General features: G+C 49.6%; 1 protein-coding gene across 1 annotated transcript in view; it reads right to left on the reverse strand.

Annotated features, from left to right (window-relative positions):
- NAA20 (N-alpha-acetyltransferase 20, NatB catalytic subunit) overlaps window positions 1-25621 on the reverse strand; it is a 405188-nt gene that overhangs the window by 123941 nt on the left and 255626 nt on the right. The window contains exon 4 of the mRNA XM_069608076.1: window positions 19419-19554. Within this exon, the coding sequence (XP_069464177.1) occupies window positions 19419-19554 (136 nt within the window). The remainder of the gene's footprint in view (window positions 1-19418; window positions 19555-25621) is intronic.

Here is a 25621-nt window from a genome sequence, read left to right on the forward strand (position 1 = left end):
TTCTGTACTTCCCTGGTGAAGTCTGAGAAGAAGGAAATCTTGGAGCCATTGTAGGTGATGGAGCCTTTTGTTCTGGCCATCTGTAGTACAGCGTCCCGGTCCCTATAGTTCTGTAGTTTTGCTATGACTGTGCACGGTGGGGAGGGAGTGAGGCTCCGGGTACATGTCTGCCCACTGGGATTCGGTGAGCTCTTCCGACAAAAGAATTATGATAGGGTCTTAGGAGCGAACAGGTCTGCCAGCCATTGCTCCAGGAAAAGCTCCATGCTCGGACCTTCGGATACTTGGCTTGCCAGAAAAATCTGGATGTTATTCTGCGTCGCCCTGCCTTCTTCTTCCACACACTCTTCGAGTGCTTTGAGACGTGCCCGCGTTTCAGCCATTTGGTGATTTACAGTTCTCAGGCCATCCTCAGTTTCTGATATACGGCCCTCAGCTTCACCGGTGCAGGCCGGGAGTTTTTGCAGGTCACGTCGCAGTAGCGACACTTCCGTACTGATGCCATCCATCTTTTTTTCCATGGAGGTTCTTGAGTTGGCGATGACATTCATAACATCTTTTAGGGATATAGTGCTATCCTCCGCTGCTGGTGTGTCACTCATTTCAGCCTGCATTGATTGAGGAGGCGGGGCAGGGACTGTATATTGTTCCATCTTGCTTTGCGTTGTCGAGTTCTTCACTCTGTATTTCCCCATTGTGCACGATCTAGTCTCTGCAATATCGTTGTTTAGTTCCCCCTCAGTCGTCTTCTGTGCTGTCACTATAGCCAGCGAGGTGTATGCTCTGGGCGAGATATACGGACTAGGGTATTCCCCAGTCGTTGCCGTTGTTCCTGGGTTTGGTTAACCTATCAGATTTCAGTCATTTATTCCGCTCTTATCAGTGTCTTGATCAGTGTTTGGTAGTGACACTGGTTGTTTGGTGCACTGTGTGGGCAGTTCCAGTGTAACAGTAATACCTTTCTATGCAGGCAGCTTTTCGAACAATGCAGGTTTGTTTTTGGTGCCTTCCTTCCCTCCAGTCGTTGAGGTCAGCGGTACAAACAGTATTGTGTTGGTGGGGTCGTTGCATGGATGTGTGTAACACTTTAACCGCTGGAATGGCCGCTTTCAGGCTGTGTAGAGACATTTAGTGCGTAGAATTCGAGGGTGCATGGGTGACAGTTTGGCAGCCTGCAGCCTGGGAGTGAGCACCACCTGCAGTGTCCTTGCAATAGGTTGGACTCACTCAGTCTATATCTACCGCATATGTGGATGTCACGTACCAGGGATGCAGGTCTTGCAGGAGCAGGGTTGGCTGTGGCAATTGGTGGTTTGCCCCGAGTGTTCTTGCCAATGTCTTGCTGTACTTCGGTGACTGCCACTTATGTATATCTTCAGAGCAGCGCTCAGACCAACCGCCAGTTCACAGTGCAGCAAGTGGCCACATTTGGGGATATGGTAGGGTTTGCAAGTGTACTGCCATCAGATGTGGATTTACAGTATGAATTCTAAGCTTTCAACATCCGTATCATGTTATGACCCACGGCCCGTTCAGTGTGTTAATGAGACGACATACTGGCTGTCTCGTTATTGCCGGTCAATCACAATCCCACAGAAAGCTTACCACATCAACTTGTCTCCCACTTGTTGCGGTCAGCGATCTTAGTAGCACTCCAGGCTTGTGATCTTTGTTTTGTGGCAGGTCGTATGGTTGTGCCGGGGAAGGCACTCCTGTGGTTATGTATGCGGAATTTCCAAGAACAGTTCTGTTCCGTTTTCCTGCAACCCACTTGCCGAGACGGTGTGAGTTTGTTCCCCTTCTGGTGTTGCCTGTCTGGTGTGTTTACCCTCAGTCTACAGGATGCCCAGGTGAGTCAGTTTTATTATTTGCGTTCGTTCGGGTGGGCCAGGCCTCCGCAGTGCACTCGACTTGTGCCAGGGGCAGGTAGCGCCACACCCAGGTGCTGCGACCACGATGGGGTCAACTCCCCGACGGCGGAACCAATTCTCCGTCGCAGTGCTCCCCACTGCCGGCAGCGGCGGACGCCTGCGCTGGGTTCTGTCTCTTTTCCCTACCAACTTCTCTCCGGTTGGGGATGGTAGCCGCTTCTACTGGCCAGGTTGGGGACTCGCAGCGACGGCCAACACCGTATTTTAGTCGGGGCGTCAGAGTCGCATCGGCTCCTCGTGCACTACGCCCAGCGTAGTCCTGGCGGCCATCTTGATTATCCTTCTCAGGCGGTCCAAGTTGTTACAACGCTGTGTAATTCACAAATTACACCGCGGTTTCGGTCCAAATTGCAGCGACCCGTTGAGTAGAGGTTCAAATGCAGGATTTAGAACAGGATTTAGTTGGCAGCCCTGGGAGCAACAAGGAATCACGTCCTCATAGCAGGTCCGTTGGCCACGCCCCTGCAGCCAGGACTTGGTTAAGGCTCTGAAGGTCCAAAAAGAGGGTTCTGCTCCAAGTTTCACTGGTATGGTGTTCCATAGTTTGGCGGCTTGGACCGGGAAGCTGGAGCAGCCCGCTTTTTATTTTTTAGGGAGAATTTGGAGATAGATAGGCAGTGAGAGTACAGCGTACTCGTTGGTCTGGCTGAAATGTGTTTGCAAAATTTATCTGACAAGTATTTGGGGGCATCATTAGAAAGGCACTTGTGGACGATGACTGCTATGTAAAGCAGGTGCATCTGGTTCGCCATCCCATTGAGAGCTATACCTACTTCACAGCGCTAAACGTTCATGCAGGTCATGGTCTCAAATACTGCCCCATGTCATCACATTTGTGTTCATTTTGTGTGGTTTGGGTTTATGATTCGGTTTCATTCGGTTCCGAATTATACAGTAACTTGTTATATTCGATTACAGAATGGCTACTAAAATATATTCTTTTATTCTGTTATCTACACAGCTATGTTGAACCTTTCTGCGCATGCCATTGTTTTCAGCTACTGTTGGATGGACTCTTCAAGCAACATTGGTGGCTATTCATCAACGGTGCTTATTTGATCACCGTTATGTGGGATGACCGACAGGGAACAATCTGCAATTTGGCGTTACCAGCAGTAAAGAGCAACCCGTCAGCGTTTGATGTGGAAACGTACTTCGAAAGCATTGCGCCTGTAAGTGAAAAGAATGGAACAAGTTACTTACCTGTAACTGTTGTTCTCCAGCATGGGTCTGGCATGGATTCACATGCTCATGAATATTCCCCGTCGTCAGGCTGGGAATCCTCGGTAAAGAAAAAAATCAGTATCAGTCTTTCGTAGTAGTAACCAATCACTGATCTCTGCGTCATACTGACCACAGCCAATGACTGCCCTCTGTCTAAGCCCCGCCTCTGGCAGCCATCTTCAGATTTGGTAGCACGTGAAGTGGCAGTATGACCAAGTGAAGAGCCGCAGAGGGGTATACAGGCGGTAGGGTTCGCATGTGAATCCATGCCAGACCCATGCTGGAGAACAACAGTTACAGGTAAGTAACTTGTTCCTTCTCCAGCATGGGGTCTGGCATGGATTCACATGCTCATGAATAAAGAATACATAGCAGTACACACATGCACAACCACGGGAGGTGGCAAAGGCTCAACATTTACGCATTACATCAAACTCAACATTAAGTAATTCTTACCTCCTCACCAGGCTCACCTTAGGCGAACAGATTGCGCAGCACTGCTTGGCCGACCATGGAATCGTCCCTGGAATCCCGATCGACGCAGTAGAATTTCGTGAAGGTGTGCGTCGACCTCCACGTAGCAGCCCTGCAGATGTCCAGCAAGGGCACACCAGATAGGAACGCCGTGGTAGCTGCCATCGCTCTGGTGGAATGGGCTCTCGGACGGCCAGGCAGCGGTCGGTTTGCCAACCGATGACAGTACATGATACAGCCGGAGAGCCATCTGGAAATGGAGGCCTTTGAGAGAGCCTTCCCCTGATTGACAGGTCCAAAGTTCACAAAAAGTTGTGACGTCTTCCGAAAACACTTCGTGCGGTGCACGTAAAACTTCAGCGCTCTAGCTACATCCAGCGAGTGCAAAGTCCTTTCGGCCGGCGACGAAGGCGACGGGAAGAAAACAGGCAACACCAAGGGTTCGTTGAGGTGGAAGTCCAACGGCATCTTGGGCATGAAGGAGGGGTGCGTCCTGAGAACTACCCTTGTGTCGTGAAAAGTCAAGTACAGGGGCTTGCAGGAAAGGGCCTGGATCTCTCCCACTCTTCGTGCGGAGGTGATAGCCACAAGAAACGCTGTTTTCCACGACAAGAACTTCAACGGAGCCGAGTGCAGAGGCTCGAACGGCGATCCCATGAGCTTGGTCAGCACCACGTTGAGCTCCCACGCCGGGGCCAGAGCCTTCACCGGCGGGAACGATCTGAACAGTCCCTTCAGGAATTCTTTCACCAGACGATGAGACCACAAAGACGTCCGCCCCGTGGTTCTGGTGTATCGGGAGATCGCAGCAAGATGAATCTTGATGGACGCGTGCGCCAGTCCAGCCTTGGCCAGCGTCAGAAGGTACGGCAGTACCTGGGGAGCCGTAATCCCTAGAGGGTTAATCTTCTGTGCGTGGCACCAGACAGCGAACCTCTTCCATTTGTGTCCATAGCATTTAAGAGTTGAGGACGCCCTGGCCTTTGCAAGAACCTCTCTGCACTCGGCCGGTATGTCGTATCCTCCAAACTCTAACGCTGCAGGAGCCAGGCCTGCAAGTTCAGCGACTTCGGGGCGTGATGGAGGATGGCGCCTCCTTCCCTGGAGAGAAGATCCGCGTCCACTGGCAGCTTGATTGACGGGGACGCTGACAAGTCCAGAAGGTCCGGGAACCATATCTGCCTCGGCCACGCAGGTGCGACGAGGATCATCCTGCACCTTGACCTCTTGAGCTGGTTGATGAGCCGGATCAGCAATGGCAATGGAGGGAACGCGTATAGAAACAGGCCCTCCATTCCAAGATGGCCGCCGTGGAGGGAGGATGTGCGTGAGCGGAGCTCCGTCTACCCTCCCGAGCCACAGTAGCAGCAGGAAGCATCCGACTCACATGAGGGTTGAATTCGGCCCCCCCTTCTGAACTCGCAGGCCCTCGTCGACGCGGGAGCCGAGCGCCCCCGCCACGCTGGTCCCCCCCACCCCCCCGGGCACAACACACCGACGGCGGACACAACAAGACGTGGGAGGCCTACCGCCGAGAACCTCACCGGCACGTCCTCGGAAGGCGCCGCCCAAACCAACACCACCACCCCCACCGGCACATTTCCCGTCGGAGACGGCCAGCGATCCCGGGGCGTCGGCGGACCCAGCGACGCACCCCGCAAGCAAGACCCGAGGGAGGATATACCCGCCCGGGTGAAGGAACGGCGGCAAAGGGGGCATCGTAAGATCGAGCCGGGTGGAGGCAAGACGAGGCGGCCTCGCCCCGCCACGGAAGAGCGGACACGGGACGGGGGCGCAGCCAAGGGCCCGGCAGGGGACGCGCCCGCGCCCGCACGGCCTACACTCCGCGATCGGAGCAGAGGCAGGGGACCAGGACGGAAGGTACCTCTCGCCGCTAGAAGCAGCCGGTTGGGGATCACCGGTGGGCGAGTCACAAACCTACGAGAAGATCCCGTACAGCGCCAGGGCCCGCTGTCGGGCCTACACCGCCTCGTGGCAACCCGACAGCGCAATATCGCAACGTCCCAGATTTCACAGACAAGAGGGAAGCTTAAACAGACGACCCACACACAGAAGCAGGACCAGAATCTGGTCCACCTTAGGGGGGGGGACAAGACGAACCCGGACAAGGCCGCAAAGCCCAAGACACCGAGGGGCGCCCAGGAATCAGACGCTCCCCACGGCGAAATGGCCACGAAGGAGGACCTGAAAGCGTGGTTTGGGGAATTTCAGCAGCAATTTATGGATTCTATGAACACGCATCTGGATACCATGAAGCACGAATTCAAATCAGCCCTCCAGGAACTAAGAACAGAGGTCGATGGACTGGGGGAGAGGACGGACACCCTGGAGAGGGTGGTGCAGAACATGGAGGAGGAATCCCAACAAGTGGCAGAATTGCAGGAACAACTGACCCGTCTGACGCACAATCTTGAGATTCAATGCGAAGATTTAGAAAATAGATCGCGCAGGTCCAACATCAGGATCAAAAACATGCCAGAGTCGGTCGAGGACAAAGATCTGAAATAGGCGGTGCAACAAGTCTTCCTGGACATTCTCGACCTGCAGCAAGAGGAAGAAATACCGATCGATCGAATCCACAGAGTGGGCCCAAGGAGAACGAAAACACAAGGCAACCGCCCCCGGGACGTGCTGGTGGCCCTCACCCGGTACGCTCAGAAGGAGCAAATACTACAAAAGACCAGGGCAATGGACCACATCCGAATGAATGGAGAGGAGGTACAATTTTATCAGGATATTGCAATATCAACGCTCCAGAAAAGAAGGGCCATGGCCCAAATCACAAAAGAACTCACCTCGCGCCAAATTAGGTACAAGTGGACGTTCCCATTTGGTCTATTATTCTCTTGGGACGGCGAGCAAAAGAGAATAACAACGAAAGAAGAAGGTCTGACTATTCTAAATTTACAGGAGCAGGATGACGACTCCCCACAAGCAAGCGGATCGTCCCCACTCCCGAGGAAGATCAGAGGGGAGAATACAATGAACAAAAGGGTGCGGCGCCCTAGCAAACGGAAATAAAGCAGACGAAGGACAGATCTGGCCGAGCAGGAAGCAGGAGAAGGAGGTACGCAAGAAGCCCAGATATATGGGGGCAAGAAATGCGAGTCGGACACAAAAGGTCTCGGGAGGGGAGGGGAGTGAAGACCAGGAGTCACTCAAGTCACCAGGAAGGGTTTAGGATTCCCTTCAAAGTTTTCCCTGAGAATGTTAGAGGGTATGAGGCACAAGGCGACACGCCTGAGCACCAATAGGAAATCATGCCATCCTCAGGGCAGTTGGGGGAAGTTGGGGGGAAACGCGCCAGTTGGGGTTTGCGCAAGTTTTGGGGGAAGGAGGGACATTGGGAACTGGGGGAATACCGAGCATAACACAAATACGAGGAGCGGGAGAAGGGAGCATTGGATAAGCCAGATATCACGCACACATCAATGGGGATAAAGATCTTGACACACAACGTCAGAGGCCTCAATTACCCAGTTAAGCGAACAAAAGTGGAACACTCCATTAGGCAAGGCGCATATGATGTAGTAATGCTACAGGAAACACATATTAGAGACCGAGATAAGCAGAAGGTGCGCCTCAGGGGCTTCAATCAAATATTTCAGGCGAACGCACAGGATAAGAAAGCGGGAGTCCTTATAGCGATCAAAAACTCCCTACACGCACAGGTTAAGTCTTCATGGAGAGACAAACTGGGAAGATCCCTAATATTAACCCTGACGATCGAAGGCAGACCCCTCACTTTGGCCACAGTATACGCACCAAACACAGGGCAGGAGGGTTACCTGAGGGACATCTTAAATAGAATAGAACAGATAGCGTAAGGGGAAATCATTATGGGCGGGGATTTCAATATGGCGTGGGACCCATCCTTAGACCGATCGGGACCCAGACAGCAAGATCAAGGCACCCCATCCAAAACTTTGAAGCAGAAATTTACATGTATAGGGCTGACAGACGCATGGAGGAACGGCAACCCCACACAGAAGACCTTCTCATACTTCTCACATGTACACGGTACCGCTTCTAGAATAGACTACCTATGGGTCTCGGCTGGGCTTCTGGGTAGGTTAAGACGAATAGAGATGGAACCCATCACACTCTCGGACCATGGTCCGCTGTGGGCAGACATTGACTGGTCAAGACATGGCCACAGGTTATGGAACTGGCGCCTCCCAGAGGACATCATTAGAGATCCGGTGATGAGCCAGACGTTAAGGGAACATATACTAGAATACATGGCCACTAATAATCTCCCCGGAACGAACATGAACACTTTGTGGGACGCCCATAAGGCGGTCGTCAGGGAGCACCTCATTGCGCTTAGCTCTCAAAAAGAGAAGGCGCACCGCCAGTGGGAAAAAGAACTAGAAAGGCAAATCGGGGCGATCCAGGCAGAGTTGATACAGACTCCCACCAGGAAACTCCTGCGTACGATGAGACACGTCCAGGGGCAATTGGAAACACTCAGAACGAAGAGAGCAGAATGGGCACTACTCTACACGAAACAATGGTATTATGTTAAGGCCAACAAAGCAGATAGACACCTGGCAAGACAACTGAAAGGGAAACCGCAGGCCCACACAATACGAGCCCTCAAAGAGGAATCAGGCCAATTTAGAACACAAACGGTAGAGATAGGAAGAATTCTGGGTAGATACTACCAGACGCTATACTCCTCCGACTCTCCGAGGGAAGACCAGCAGGACGCCTTTTTAGCAGGGACTCACCTACCCGGTTTGACGGAAGCAGATAAACAGGCCCTAGATAGGGACATCACCATAGAAGAAGTCCATGCAGCAATACAATACCTCCCGAACAATAAAGCCCCGGGCCCGGACGGATACACTGCCATTTATTATAAGACATACAAGGACATACTAGCCCCCATACTCACATCTCTATTTAATACATTTGGGGAGAAGGGGAATTTGACACGGTCTATGAATGAGTCCAAACTCCTGGTTTTCCATAAGAAGGGGAAAGATGAGCAACTCCCTGCCTCATATCGCCCGATAGCCCTAATCAATCTAGATGCTAAACTATACACAAAGATCTTGGCGACTAGATTGTGCCCAATACTCCCCAGAATAATTCACCAAGATCAGTCGGGATTCGTACCAAACCGCCAGACACACGATAACATTAGAAGGGTCATACATCTCGTTGAAAAGATAGGCATCAAACAAACCCCCGCTGCACTGGTAGCACTGGACGCCGAAAAGGCATTTGACAGGGTTGAGTGGTCTTTTCTATTCCGGGTTCTCCAGAAGATGGGGATGGGCAAAAGTTTCATAGACAAAGTCAGAGCCAATTATAACTCCCCGTCGATGAGAACAGCGGTGAACGGTGAAATATCGGAGGTAGTGCATCTACGGAGAGGAACGAAGCAAGGGTGCCCGCTCTCCCCCCTCCTATACGCCATATACCTGGAACCTCTTCTAGCAAGAATCAGGGACTCGCCAGCGGTGCAGGGAATAGAGATGGCGGGGCAGGCCCATAAGGCGATGGCATACGCGGACGACATGTTGGTAGCCTTAGGAGACCCAGAGAAGTCACTCCCACATCTAATGGGAGTAATTGAACGATTTGGAGAAATTTCAGGATTAAAAATAAATAGACAGAAATCGGAGGTGCTGATACTGGCCGGGAATGGAGAAAGAATCAGCGCAGTGGCTACAGACTGCCAATTGAAAATCGCCTCCGCGGGCGTCAGTTATTTAGGAATTATCCTCACAGACCATGTAAATAAACTATACTCCCACAATTATCCGCAAGTTCTAGAAAGGGTCAGGAAGGACCTGTCAAAATGGAACCCTCTATCGACCTCCTGGTGGGGCAGAATCACGGCAGTGAAAATGACAATTCTCCCCAAGTTATTGTACCTATTCCAGGCGCTCCCGATAAGACCCCCCCAGACCTTCTTCAAAGCGCTAAGGAAGGCGGTCTCTGGGTACGGCTGGCAAAATAAGGCTCCAAGAATCTCAAATGCGGTACTAACAGCTCAGAGAACGGCGGGAGGCTGCGCCATGCCACATTTCAAAAAATACTACGAAGCTGCCCAACTCTGGGTCATGAGGGACTGGATATCGGAACAGGGGGAGAAAATCTGGGAAAAGCAGGACAGAGCAGTGGCGACTACACCCACCAGGCACATGTTATGGCTCAACAAACGATTCAGACACCCAAACACCAACATTAGTGTAATAATGAAGGCAGCATTAGAGATATGGGACGCAGCCACGACAAACGAAACATTAACCAAGGACCCCGCCCCGTTTATGCCTTTGTTTGGAAATCCCGAATTCCCCCAAGGATTGGACAAGGGTGCGTTCAGCAAATGGGAGGAAGGGGGGTGCAAGATGCTGGGGGACATGCAACAGAACCAACAGATTAGATCATTCGAAGACTGCAAAACACTTCTGAACTTAACATCGAAAGATCGCTACAAGCACGAACAGTTACATCACTGGCTCAGCACTCCTCGCATGAAAGAAGCGATGACCAGGGACCTAACCCCCTTCGAGAAATACATCATGACGCAGTCTGGATCTAAAAAATTTGTATCCACTACGTACAAATTCATTAACACCCTAAAGGAACCGACCACTTGGCAATACATGAAAAAATGGGAGAAAACCTTAGGCTACGCACTCTCCAAAGAGAGGTGGGAACACCTATGGGGCATGATACCAAAAATGACAAGAGCCATCCAAATGAGAGAAATGTGGGTGAAGATGATGGTGCAATGGCACTACACACCGGAGAGACTGAATACTATGTTTGCGGCCTCCCCGAACATCTGCTGGAGGAAATGCGGCGGACGGGGCGATTGGAAACATATCTGGTGGGATTGCCCCAAACTACACCTATACTGGGGGGAAATTAAAACCCAAATGACCGGAATGTTCCCGGGTATAGAACATCTGGGGGAGGAAATATGGCTAGGGGGCTTCTGGGATCTGCAAGACAAAACGCTAAACACCCCCCAAAAAAGAAATTTCATGGGCCTCCTAATAGGAGCATGGCTGGAAATCGCAAAATACTGGAAGCACGATTCCCCACCATCGGCGATAGACTGGTCAAGAAGGGCGTGGTCGCATCTGGCTCTTGAGCTAATAACTTACAACATCCAAGGGGATCACGGGAAATTCAGAGATCACTGGGGACAGGTTCTAGAATTTCTGCAAAAAGAATATAAAGAACAATGGTGCCCTCACAATATAAGGATATTGGACTTATTTACGTGAATGAGAAACTTTCTTCCGCGGAACAATGAACTTAGACTGAGACACGAAGCTCGGGCCGTGGGGGGGTGGATTCGTTTCTTACTATTTGTTTCTTCGATATGTTGTAATAACAAAAAACTGAATAAAAACATGTTTAAAAAAAAAAAAAAAAAAAAAAAGAAACAGGCCCTCCCAGGGGAACGAGAAAGCATCGCCCATGCTCCTCGGCTGGGGAAACCTGCTGGCGAACTTCCGGCACTTGGAGTTTGTCGCCGTCGCGAACAGATCGATCTGGGGTGTGCCCCACCGTCGGAAGAGGCGGTCCACTAGATCCTGTCGTAGTTCCCACTCGTGGCACGAGCGCAGCTCTCTGCTGAGCGAGTCGGCGATGGTGTTTTTTATCCCTGCCAGATGAAACGGCACCAGAAACATCCCTTGGGCGACGGCCCAATGCCACAGATCCTGCGCCTCCTTGGACAGGGCTGGGGACCTGGTACCGCCCTGCTTCCTGATGTAGAACATGGTGGTGGTGTTGTCGGTGAAGATCCTCACCACCTTGCCCTTGAGGGACGGAAGAAAGGACCTGAGGGCCCAAAACACTGCACGGAGCTCCAGGACGTTGATATGGAGGGACTTCTCCGTCGGAAGCCAAAGGCCTCTCGCGTGCAGACTTTCGGTGTGCGCTCCCCACCCTTCCAGGGAGGCATCCGTGGTCACTGTCTCCTGGTGGCCGGGGGTCTGGAAGTCCATGCCCGCCGTCAGATGCGCGCGGGTGCCCCACCACCGGATCGCTCGTCGGAAACTCTCGTCAAGTGTGATCCTCTCCTCGAAGCTGCCCGTCGTCTGGATCCAGCGTGCGTCCAGGAACTCCTGCAACGGGCGCATCCGGAGCCTGCAAAGGCGGATGAGATAAATGCAAGAAGACATCATTCCGAGGAGGGACTTGATGGACCTCACCCTGGCCGCGTCCGCAACCAGCATCCGCTGCACCTTGCCCAAGATGGCCCTCGTCCGGATGGCGCCGGGGAGGATGCGCCCTGCCTGGCGCCCGTAGAGCCCGACCGTTCGGCGCTTCCGGTGCCAGCGGACTCGCGGTGCTTGGCCTTCTGTTGGACCCCCGTCGCCGGGGCGCCCTCAAAGGTCTTAGAAGACCGCTCTGACTTCTTCTCGCCTGACGGGCTCTTCCCTTCCAGCCAGTTGGCGAGACGTTGATGGCGGTCCTTCATGGTCCGCTCCGACATATTGCCGCAAAACGCACAGTCCTTCTCCACGTGCGTCTTGTCCTCATGTAGGCAGTAAAGACAAAGTGAGTGTTCGTCCTCCTTAAAGACATTCTGAAGCTGGCATCCAGGGCAGACCCTGAACAGCTTTCCGGGCGTCGAGCTTCCCTTCTCCTGGGCCATGTCCGAGATGGGCCTAAGAAACTTCTGGAGTCCTCCAAAAGCGTCGCTCGACGAAATCTTCACCCTTGAGGGGCGTAGACGAATCCGACACGGGTCCCCGTTGATCGGATGAAGAAACGGTGGAGCTTGAGGCTCTTTTGACCGAAAAAAGAGAATTTTTTTTTTTTGGAGAAAAAACGTGAAAAATAGCACTAACGCTCGAGAGCAACAGCACGAGGATCCCAACACTTGAACGTGCGGTAAAAATCTGAAGATGGCTGCCAGAGGCGGGGCTTAGGTAGAGGGCAGTCATTGGCTGTGGTCAGTATGACGCAGAGATCAGTGATTGGTTACTACTACGAAAGACAAATCAGAAACGAAACGGATACTGATTTTTTCTTTACCGAGGATTCCCAGCCTGACGACGGGGAATATTCATGAGCATGTGAATCCATGCCAGACCCCATGCTGGAGAACCATATCTTCGCACGAAAGCAACACCATGTGCGTCATTAGAACGTTTTGTTAGTGTAATATAAGGACACACAAGAATTGGAGGGCAGCGATTGATCGATCGCTGATAGAAATTGGCGTATCATGAGGAAGATATAAACAACATTCGAAGCATGCAATGTTCGCTAGCTATAACTTGTATGTCAAAAACATATTGTTCATTTCGTGGACTTACTCTTGTGAGCGTGGTTTGAAAAATAAAAGCACTTGTTACATTGCAGCCTATTGATGATTTAAAAACTGTTTTGCTCTGCTATTTGGGAAAGAAAAGTTATGCGCTGTGAGAGGATGTGTGTGTTTATCTTCCTGATTCTGCGTTCAGTAACGTTATGGCGCGGGTGATGATGGGGCACGTTTGGCTACGCTGACCACGTATGTCATGAAAATAGGTGGAGCATATAGTTTGGACTAGTGATGTCAGTTTTAGGAGTGAGCGATCCGTATTCTTGCTGCGAGAGCACTTGCAATTAGGGCATCAACGGATAAGATAAGCTCAAGATGGCCGCGCCCAACCTGTTTCCGTATGTGTAAAAGTGAGGAAAACTAAGGTAAGCTGCATAGGAACATTTTTTAAGGATGATTACAGTATGCTTAAAAAGACATGCCCGAACGATCTAGACAATAAAACTTTTGAGCGAACTTCCCCTTTAAGAAAGTCAGAATTAGAGCACATGTAGTTTCGATCCCATTCATACAGGTTTATACTGGCCATTGTATTGTAACGAGTTAGTAGAACAAGTTACTTACCCATGGTAACGTTCTTGCGACTGGATGTTCCTCCCACGTATTCCTTTTGATATTTCCTAATATCCAGCATGCTGCTCTGGAAAACTTTCAGAGCAGAGGGTGCTGTGCGTCGATGCCTGGTTGAGTCGATGTCCCTCTGAGGTCTCCACCCAGACGTCGACCTCATCACTGTTATAAGTAGCGCGTGCAGCACCCGTTGCTCAGTTCCATTTTGAAGAGTGAAGCACTGTCTTGAGTAAGACGGTTACTCCCCTTGAGAGAGCGCAGACTGTAACCACAAGGGAAGTTTTACTGCAGTGTTGATTGGGAGAGCCGATGAGGAATACGTGGGAGAAACATCCAGTCAAAAGAAAGTTACCATGGGTAAGTAACTAGTTCTTCGAATGGATTGTTTCCTCCCACGTATTTCTCATCTTTGACACACTCTCAAAGCAGTTACCTTATTAGGAGGAGGGAGTAAAATTGAAGTAATTAAGAATGCACAGAGTGCAGTACTGCCTTTCCAAAAACAGACTCTTGACTAGTGGAGAATCCAGGCTGTAGTATTTCGTAAAGGTGTGTGCAAACGACCATGTGGCAGCTGCACAAATCTCCTTTATTGGAACTCCCCTCTGCAAAGCAGACAAAGTTGCGATACCCCTGTTGGAGTGAGCCCTTAGGTGTTCAGGGGGTCTTCACATGGCCAGTTTGTAACACTCTGAAATTGGTAACGAAATTTAAAAAAAACAAATAAATAATCGATCTAGAGATGGTTTGTTTGGTGATGGCTAGACCCAGTTTATGACCTGTATAGCCCACAAACAACTGATAATTCTGTCTCAGTTTTGCCAATCTGGTAATGTAGATACTCAGTGCAAGCTTAGGGTAGAGTTTGAAGTCCTTTTCCCAGGGTGAGGCGGAGGATAAAAGAATGGTAAGGTTATTCGCTGAGTGATGTGAAATTCAGAAACAACTTTAGGGAGAAATGTAGGCTTCACTTTCAATACCATTGTCTTTATGAAAAACAGTACGAGAAGGCTTGCAGGATAAAGAATGTAGCTCACTCACCTTTCGGGCAGATGTTATAGCCACTAAGAAAACTGTGAGAGGTCATAATCAGCAAGAATGAAGAGGCTCAAAAGGAGCACCCATTAGATGGTGTAACACCAAATTGAGATCTCATAGTGGGACTTGGAAAGGAGCTGGAGGATAAACATTAATCATTTTAAGAAATGGATTACCAGAGGAATCTTAAAATAGGAGACTTCCTCTGCAGTACGCTTGAAGATGGATAGCGCTGCTAGATATCCTTTGATTATTCCAGCCCCAGATTTGCCAAGTGTACAAGAAAAGATGACCCTTTCTCATGCAATATTCCGATGGGGTTAACATTCCTCTCTCTACACCAGTTGCAGAACTTATTCAAACGGCATTGGTATAAAGATTTGATTGCTGGTCTTCCGGCGAAAGCAACACCTCCATTACGTGGTCCAGGAGATCCCAATCCTTGTATCTCAGCCTCTCAGAAACCATGAGTGAAGGCTGAGTCCTGATATCCGGATGGAGAACCCAACCCGCCTGTCTATTGAGAGAGGAGGTCCTCTCTTAGTGGAATACTAATAGGAGGGCAGATGGACATGTCCAGAAGGTCCACGTACCACGTCCTCTTGGCCCAATCCGGGGCAATCAGGATCATGGATTTCCTGAACCTTCTCAACCTCCTTATTACCTGAGGAATGATAAGGACTGGAGGAAACACAAAAGTGGAAATTCCCAGTTCACCACAAACAAGTCTCCCAGAGCTCCTCTTGGGGAAAATTCCCCTTGAGCAGTACAGTTCGCACTTCCGGTTGGAAACGGTCTAGAACAGATCCACTTGAGGGGTTCCCCAAAGGGTGAAGATCTCTTGAAGGACTTCCTGAGCAACTTCCCATTTGTGGGAGACTGCTCTGCCTGCTCAGAGCGTCCGCTGTCGTGTTCTTCTCTCTGGCTAGGTGAACTGCCGACCGAAAGATTCCTTCTTGCAATGCCCAGAACCAGAGCTGAATTGCCCCTCTGCACAGTGGTAGTGACCCTACACCAACTCTTTTGTTGAGGTAGTACATGGCCACTGTGATGTCTGTCATTATCAGGACATTCTTTCCCCGTAAAGATGGTAGGAAGGCCTTGAGCGGTAGTCCGATTGCCCTCAGCTCTAAAATGTTGATATGTAGTTTGGACTCGGATGGAAACCAACAACCAATGATGGTTTAATCATTGGTATGGGCTCCCCACCCCGTGAGTGAGGTGTCCATCACCACTGTTATCTTTGGCCATGGTTGCCAAAAAGGTTCTACTTTCAAGATGTTTTCCCCACAGGCTCACCACTGAAGATCCAGTGAGACTGTCTGGATTATGTAGGAGATCTGACATGCTTCCTGAGAATTGTGAACACTGGGTCCTGAGAGCTCATTGAAGAGCGCTCATTCTCAGGCGAGCCGCTGGCACCAGAAAAGTGCAGGATGCCAAGAGACCGAATAACCTCAAAGTCGAAGGTCAGAAGATGTTGGGCATTCTGGAATTTTGTCACCACCTCCAGAATGTCTTGAGCTCTCATCTCTGGTGGCGAGTCTTTTGCCAGGGATGGATCTAGGATTGCTCAGACAAACTGGAGTCATTGCGAAGGTATAATTTGGGACTTCTTGAATTTCAGGTAGAAGCCCAGCATCTGGAGGGAGTGGCAAGTATAGTTGAGGTGATCCATGCTTATTCTGGGGAACTGGCCCTGATCAGCCAGTCGTCCAGGTAGCGGTAGACTTTAATCCCCCCTATCCTGAGACTTGTTGCCACTACCACCATTAGCTTGGTGAAAACCCTTGGGCGGAGGTTAGCCCACATGGCAGAACCCGAAACTGATAGTGAGCTGCCAATGGCGAACCTCAGGTACGTCTGTGCTTGTGATGGATCGGCACATGAAAGTAAGCATCCTGGAGTTCCAATGATACCAACCAACCCTGAAGCTGGAGGGCCTGAATGATCTGAGAAAGCATTAGCATCTTGAACTTGTCCTTTCTGAGGAACTTGTTCAAGTCCCTGAAGTATAAGTTGTGTCCAACTCCTCTGTCCTTCTTTGGAATTAGAAAATAAGGGGAATACCAATCCTTGTTCCTCTACGCTACAGGTACTGGTTCTATATCAGCTTTCTCCAGCAGGGTTAAAATCTCCTGCCGAAGGAATGGATCTGGAACCTTTAAAGAGTTGTTCCCCTGGTGGATGACTGAGGTTTTTGCAGGAAAGGTAGGCAGTAATTTTGGGCAACTGTTTCCAATGCCCAAGCATCTGTAGTAATAGCCCACCATTCTATCGGATGTGACAACCTGCCTCCTACTGCAGTCTTGTGATGTAAGACCTCAGAGAGGTTTTGGAGTGGCTGACGCAGAGGCTGAAGGTAAGGCAGCCCCTGCTGTTGCGGTCCTGGTAACTCTACCCAGTCCACCTCGGGGGAATCGTCTTGGACCTCTTTGAGCTGGCTGTCCTCTGCATCTTCCGAAAGCGGAATAGCGAAAGGACCTACCCCTCCCGGGCGCACCTGTAGGGCGGTTTGGAGTTTGCCTTATTGCAGCTCCAAGGGATTTGGCCACCGCCTTGGAAGTTTGCAGCTTCACCAAACTCATCAGCTTTGTTGCCAAATAGATGTGTGCCATCAAATGTTGAGAAGTCTGGATCGTTCGTCGGGGCAAATCCTGACTTCCGCAACCACGCAAATCTGCGGATCACTGTACTAACCGCCAGTCTGGTGGGATTGGCACATAGAGTCCTTCCCATCCTTGACAAGGCTCAAGACATCGTCATGTTCCTCCCCTTCGGGGATAGCCGCCATCAAAATACAAACCCAAGTGGTGTAGTGTGGGTTAACCTCGCCAGCGTGCACATCGCATCAGCAGATTTTAACGCCATACTACTGGCCCAGAAAACCTTCTTGGCCATGGAATCTTATTTTTTGTCATCCCGGTCTTTTGGTATTGTGGGATAGGCATTTTGTTTGCCAGAAGAGGTATTTGCCTGTACTACCAGGCTTTCTGGTGTCAGATGTTTCGAGAGGTACAGAGGGTCAGAAGTTGAAGCAATGTATTTGGCTGTTTGCCTCTTATTCACTGCCGGGACAACTTTGGGCGTTTCCCAGTTGGAAGCTACCCTCTTCTGCAGAGCCCTATGGAATGGCACAATAGGGTCTTCCTGTGGTCCTTTATCCAGTATATCAGTTAAATCATCCTGTTCAAAAACAGGTGTGGGCTTAGACCATCCTATGTATTCCATTACTCTAGTCTTGAGTTGTCTATAGTTACCTTCAGCATGATCCCCTGAAGTTGAATTTGGTAAGGCAGATCCAGGGGAAGTGTCAATGCCACTTGCCTCATGTAGAGAGTCCTGTAGGTTCTTTATCCAAGACCTTTTTGATACGAGTTCCTCTGGAACAGAAGGAGTCCCATACTCCAGACCAAATGGTCTTTCCTTGTCAGATGAATGTTCAGCATCCTCAATTTGAGGTAAGAGTTTTAAAATGCCCTTAACGAGGTTATGGAGTATAAATCCTCTCAAAAGAAGGCGCTATAGAGGTCATATTGGGAGCGGACAGAGTCAAAATCGTCGAAGTTGACGTCAACGGCTTTGACTAAACTGTTGACGACTTTGAGGTTTTCCACGAAGTCGTTGATGGCTGCAACACAAACATCGAGGTCTTCAACGATAGCGTTGAGGCAATTGTGGTATACGGCATTGAGGAGGTCGACACAAGGAGTCTATAGTTTTTCCTTAGATTTTGGTGCCTAGGGCATCGATGACGCACTCTTCGGGCTTGCCGTATGGGTGTCTTTCGGCGTCAATGACGATTTTGTGTGCGTCACGGAGGCACTCTACTCGAGGGATTAGATCGTTCTCAATGAGATTCCACAGCTGGGGTCGAGGACTCCCGGCTTCTGCGCTTCCCAGGCGTTTTGTCTGGTGTATGGCCTCAGTGTTTTTGAGGGGGACAAAGCCGCGTTCTCAAACAACTTCCATCATACTCATTCTGAATTCCTCCCATTGGGCTGGAGTACTATGCTTTGAGGGACAAACAACCTTTTTGGGTCAACTGGATGAGGAACTGGACGGCGATCTATGGCACCTCTTTTAGCCATGCCTCGAAGACGAGGAATAAAGTGCCCCACTTTGTGCTGGGAACGTTTAGGTTTATGACGGTTAGACGAAGGTCTTGACTCATCATAAGATTTACATTTGGATGGGGTAATAGATTTTAGAGGCCTACCTCTCTCTAACTTTCCTCTTCGCTCCCTCAAGGCTTTGGCCGTCATCGGCATGCATTTGTCGCACTCCAAACATGGATGTTCTGCCCCTAGACACCACAGGCAGATCCTGTGCAGGTCCGTCATGGACATTTTAGCACTACAGTCGCAGCATTTTTTTTAAACCGGACCGAGGCGTCGACGGAGCTGATGAGGAAGCCATTTCGTCGAAAACTTGAAGAATTTTCTCAAGAAACTCAAAGAAATTTGAGGAATCACAGAACCAAGCATTACGTTACCGAAGCTGTGAAGCACGGAAAAACAGAACGTAGCAACGGGCGCTACGCGTGCTACTTATACCAGTGATGACGTCGATATCAGGACGGAGACCTCAGAGGGAAATAGACTTCACCAGGCATCGGCGCACACCGGCCTCTACTGGGAAAAAACATTTCCAGAGCAGCAAGCTGGATATTCAGAAATATTAAAGATAAGTAATACGTGGGAGGACACAATCCATTCGAATGTTTTTTACTGTTAATTTAGGATCAAATGACCAATTGTAGACTTATCAAAGACTTGCACAAGCGCATTGCCTTGCTTTCCTAATACACCAAAAGAAAACACAATATTACACTTAAATGCATAGCTCACCTCTCTGAAATTTCTTCGAGTAGTTCCATCAGTTTAGCTGCCAAACCCAGCCTTCTGAATTCAGGTGCAACAGACAAAGCTGTGACATGGCCATGCCATTCCTCTCGGGACACTGAGCCTTCAGCTTTACCCATGACTGCAAGTAAAATTCACCCCATCAAAGGGTTACAGAGTAGCACCGTTAATTTTGGAAATGCAGTCTTCAGGAAGAAACAATGTAGATACATCATGCACTTCACAGATCTAAAAAGTACCACAAAGGAAATTGTGCTTCTACAATCTGGTATTTGATAACCTTTCTAAAGAAACAAGGTCAGAACAATACAAACAAATATAATGAACTATTCATTTTTCTCTGGCAAATATTGTACCCTAGTGGTCGGCCACCCGTTACAATAAATCTGTTGACAAAAAAGCACTCTTAAAACAAAGGGTATTACATTATAAAATTCAACTAAAAGCCAAAAAGAATAAGACCACCAATCAAACCTATTATAATGGATAATTACTGTACTAGTCATTTAATCTATGCATGCAATGCCTACCGAAGTAAAGCGCTCTTGCTTCCCAAAGCTGGGTGCATGATCAATAACCCCAAATAAAATATCAGCCTTCAGAACTGGGACGCCGTGAACTGCTAATAAAGGTTTCAATAAATGACAAAATGGGTATGGAGTGCCCATCACATGGTAACCTGACAGTATCAGCATCACGTAAAAACTACTGTCCTGGTCATTCTGATATGGAAGGGACCATGCTGCCACTAGGCAGCACCGGGAAAAAGATATTTGAAAGATACCGAGACTTTAAAGCATTCAAAGGGCTCCAAACAAGCACGCAACCACTTGCACCGATGTTCCCACCCCGGACTATTGTTGTCATGCTCTGCCTCCTTCCCAAAAGTGCGCCCTGATGCTTGTCGAGTTACTGGTGTGTAATAAAACAATATAGAGCAGGACTACAAAGAGGAATGTAATATAGCTCAAGTTGCATTTAGCTTCCTGTCTACAGAAACAAGCCTGGAGACATTTCCCAGAATAATGATCCAAAAGGGAGTAAGAAAGGACATACAGATTTGTGATATTCCTGCGTCTCTGGAAAAACTGTGGATTCTGCCATTATCATGAAGAGAAGTCCAAGAAGTTGTTCAGAGACTGACAATAGATTTGGTACTGGGCGAAACGCAGTAGACAACCTCAAAGGATTATTTTTATCAATAGGGGGAAAAATAAAAATGACTAGGTTGGCATTAGCATCTGAATTGCCGCACAAGACCAATGGCCTACAAGGCTTGTGCATGAAGAAAATCAAAACCAGTGTTGGGATGCTTGTGCAGCGTCCAAGCACCAAGCACAGCAAAACGTTTCAGATGAAGGAAAATCTATTAGTGCACAAGAAAATGAACATGCGCATGCAGCAGGGGCGTAGGGATTGCCATAAACAAGGCTTGCATATGCAAATATGGAGTAAGCAACAAACGTATAGTTCAGCTAGTTATAGAGACTTTGGTAGGCCCCAGGTATAGGGAACGGGCGATATTGTGCAGCAAAAATGAAATACAATGTGTAACGATGATGGTGCAGACACGGGAGCCGTAATGCAGGTAATACTGAAGCACCGCCATATTGGAAGTGAGGCCTAGCATTTTGTATTGCTTGTTGTAACGTGCATCAGTGCGGCATAATGAAGACTTCAAATTATTTCCCTTTCCCAAGCCCAGTAGTGAAGCTGAGAATAGTGGCATTCATACTTTATAGATAATGGTTTAATTGCATCTAGATGCAGGACCTTCACGAACCAGGATTGGAATGTTAACGGAAGAGCACGGGTAGGGTTGCAGCCTTCCCCAAAGACAAATCCATAAGTCCGGTTAGAGGTCTGGAGCTGCCAACGTGCCAGGTGTGATTTAGGATTCTAGCGCCCCCAGGCAAAATGGACATCTTATTTGAACTACTAGTCGGCTGGAGAATAGAGTACATAAATTAGAAGAATTAGGCTCATTGATGTGGTCCTCAAGAAAGCAGGCCGGTGCATCACGGGTGGGCAACTGATGAGGGGGAGCAAGGATCAATACATCCCGTGATTTGTGATACAAAGAGCAAGAGGTGATGCCAACAAATCTAGTTCACTGCTGGGGAGGCATTGCTGGGGTGCCTGCGGATCTGGTATCAAGGAGCGTATTGTTAGTTCTAAGGGCCAATTTGACCTCAAAGTTGTCCACTGAGCTCATGCCAACGACCAGGTGCACCCCATGTGACTTGGCCGATGAGGCAGGTAACATTCCAGATAACTAGCCAATCCAGTAGCTGGAAACTTAGGTGATGGACTGGGGGGACGTGTTGGAGGGTAGGGCTAGAGTAGGATGTGGCCAATCGGTCAAGGGACTATAGGGGACTGGTTGCATGTACATATGTGGTAGCCAATGTGGTTGGTGGGATAACATTGTATTTTGTTCACGACATGAGTGACTATCTTCATCCTTAAAAACCACATCCTTGCTTTGAACTAACAGAGAGCTCTGAGTCAGTTTGGTTCTAAGGGACCTTCGGATACCTTTTCCTTTTTTGTGTACAAAATAAGTCTTTTTTTGCTTGCAAAGCGGTGCACCAAGCCATTTTCCCCCTCGAGGAGTGTTTTTATTGTCTGTTGTCTCGAGGTCTTGCCTTACACTAGTCAAGCACTGATGATCAGGTTGCCAAATAAGAGCATACAAGGACTTGGATTCATCTTAATGAAAAATGCATTTCCATATGGTTTCAGAAATCAATCACCAATAGGGTCTCACAAGGTATGATATTAAACACAGGGCTTTGTGAATGGTTCATGTCGAAAACCTAAAAGCTGACATCATTTGGTTTCCTGGTGCCAGGCACACAGAACAGAATATTAGCAATAATTTGTAGAAAGAAACAGGATGACTTGGGACTCTACCACATGTTGCATTGATAGGTTTACTGGCTCACAATATAAAAGGGTAAACTGCAGAAAAATCTGAACGGAAACCCCAATCACAAAGCGGAACAATTTTCCTTTGTGTATACTTAAGCACAATATGGGAGTGGTGATGTCAATTAGCAAGAAAACTACTTTCAAGCGGAGAAGACTGAGAAAGTGTTTTAGTCCCAATAATATTGCTTTCAGCTTTGAGAGGTTAATGTAACCATCCGTCCCCATACAATTACAGCCTCCTTTGCAAATGGTTGCGTGATCACAACAGCCATGGTTAAATGAGTCGATGGTGATCCCTGAAAAAAATCCTGACAGGGACTCCCATTTCAAATCAACTTATTGGCTTTTACGTAATAAAGTAACCAGTTAAGTCTATGCAACCTTCCACACTCTTGTAGTAGAGAATGTGCCAATGCAATAACAACCAAGAAACCCTACCAAACCCTGTGGATACCCAAACAAAAACATGTCAAAATAATCAATTCTTTCTATAATTGTTAAACCACACTATTGGTCTTCCCACAGTACAAGCAGGAGAGAGCTATTTGGGGTGTAGTGAAGCATCAAACTGCCGTTTCAAACACTCAACACAACAAATGGCATTTGCAGGCAGTACCATAGTCGCTCCCATAAACAGTTACGACTCAAAAGCAGAATTCCAGTGCACTAGGTTCAGGCATCTCTATTAATCTCTTTGTAGTCCTGCACCTAGTGGGCCTGGAAGAAAACTTAGTATTGGCTCATAGGGTGACTGGTTCAACAGACCATCCAGACACAAATTTGGAGTTTAAAAGTTATTTATTACAAGTAAAAAGGATGGACAAAACAACAAAATGGGTATTCATTAACTTAGTCTCCATTCCAGGGCACAAGTTGTGTCTAGGCAAAGTTAATGGGGGGTGGGGGGGGTCTCTTGGCAACGGGGCAGTGGGTTGAGGGGGTGGAGTGCTCATCCAAGTTCCAGATAAGTCAGGGAAAGGTTTGCCCGGTAGTCTTCTGTGGCAGGATTCCAGAACCCTTCATCTCAAGTCTCACATGGAACAAGTTACTTACCTGTAACTGTTGTTCTCCAGCATGGGTCTGGCATGGATTCACATGCTCATGAATATAAGAATACATAGCAGTATACACATGCACAACCACAGGAGGTGGCAAGGCTCAACATTAAGCATTACATAAACTCAAACATTAAGCAACTCTTACCTCATCACCAGGCCCACCTTCAGGCGAACAGGTTGCGCAGCACTGCTTGGCCGACCCTGGACTCCTCCCTGGAATCCCGGTCGACGCAGTAGAATTTCGTGAAGGTGTGCGCCGACCTCCACGTAGCAGCCCTGCAGATGTCCAGCAGGGGCACACCAGACAAGAACACCGTAGTAGCAGCGATCGCTCTGGTCGAATGGGCTCTCGGACAGCCGGGCAACGGTCGGTTTGCCAACCGATGACAGTGCATAATGCAGCCGGAGAGCCATATGGAAATGGAAGCCTTCGAGAGGGCCTTCCCTTGATTCACAGGTCCAAAGTTCACAGAAAGCCGTGATGTCTTCCGAAAACTCTTTGTGCGGTCCACGTAGAACTTCAGCGCTCTAGCTACATCCAGCGAGTGCAAAGTCCTCTCGGCCGGCGACGAAGGAGACGGGAAGAAAACTGGCAACACCAAGGGCTTGTTGAGGTGGAAGTCCGACGGCACCTTGGGCATGAAGGAGGGGTGCGTCCTCAGCACCACCCTCGTCTCGTGGAAAGTCAAGTATGGAGGCTTGCAGGATAGGGCCTGAATCTCTCCCACTCGTTGTGTGGAGGTGATGGCCACAAGGAACGCTGTTTTCCTCGACAGAAATTTCAATGGTGCCGAATGCAGAGGCTTGAATGGTGGTCCCATGAGCCTGGTCAGCACCATGTTGAGCTCCCATGCCAGGGCCGGAGCCTTCACCGGCGGGAACGATCGGAACAGTCCCTTCATAAATTCCTTCACCAAGCAATGAGACCACAGGGATGACTGTCCCGTAGTTCTGGTGTAACGTGAAATTGCTGCAATATTGATCTTGATGGAAGCGTGAGCTAGCCCCGCCTTGGCCAGCAACAGCAGGTATGGCAGCACCCGAGGCGCTGTAATTCGCAGAGGGTCAATCTTCTGTACACGCCACCAGACAGAGAACCTCTTCCACTTGTGTCCGTAGCACTTGAGTACGCCCTGGCCTTTGCAAGCAACTCCTTGCAGTCCGCCAGGATATCCTATCCTCCAAACTCTAGTGCTGCAGGAGCCAGGCCTGCAAGTTCAGCGACTCCGGGTCGTGATGGAGGATGTCGCCTCCTTCTCTGGCGAGAAGATCTGCATCCATCGATAGTCTGACTAGGGGGGGCGCTGACAAGTCCAGAATGTCCAGGAACCAGATCTATCTCGGCCACGCCGGTGCAACGAGGATCATCCTGCACTGGGACCTCTTGAGTTGGTTGACGAGACGCAGTAGCAACGGCAACAGAGGGAAAAGTCAATCCACTTGATCCCGACGCAGCTCCCACTCGTGGCACGAGCGCAGCTCCCTACTGAGTGAGTCGGCAATGACGTTCTTTGTTCCTGCTAGATGGAAGGGCACCAGAAACATTCCCTGAGCGACGACCCAGTGCCACAGATCCTGGGCGTCCTTGGACAGGGCTGGGGATCTGGTGCCTCCCTGCTTCCGGATGTAGAATATCGTGGTGGTGTTGTCGGTGAAGATCCTCACCACGTTGCCCTTGAGGGACGGGAGGAACGACCTGAGGGCCCAGGACACTGCTCTGAGTTCCAGGATGTTGATGTGGGTTGACTTCTCCTCCGGGAGCCAAAGGCCTCTCGCGTGCAGATCTCCGGTGTGCGCTCCCCATCCCTCCAGGGAGGCGTCCGTTGTCACTGTCTCCTGATGTACCGGGGTCTGAAAGTCTTTGCCCACCGCGAGATCCGATGGTGGGGCACCCACGCGCATCGCTTGGCGGAAAACCTCGTTGAGCGGGACCCTGTCTTCGAAGCTGCCCGTCGCTTGTATCCAACGGGCGTCGAGGAACTCTTGTAGAGGGCCCATCCGTAGCCTGCACAGGCGCACCAGGTAGATGCATGTGGACATCATTCCGAGCAGGGACTTGATGGATCTCACCCTGGAAACGCCCGTGGCCAGCAGGCGCTGCACTTTGCCCAAGATGGCCTTCGTCCTCTCCTCCAGCGGCAAGGCCAATCGCGCCACTGTATCGAGCTTGGATCCCAGAAACAGTGCGACCTGCGA

Source organism: Ambystoma mexicanum, chromosome 4q (genome assembly GCF_040938575.1).
Source record: "Ambystoma mexicanum isolate Mex_15411 chromosome 4q, UKY_AmexF1_1, whole genome shotgun sequence".
NCBI lineage: Eukaryota > Metazoa > Chordata > Amphibia > Caudata > Ambystomatidae > Ambystoma > Ambystoma mexicanum.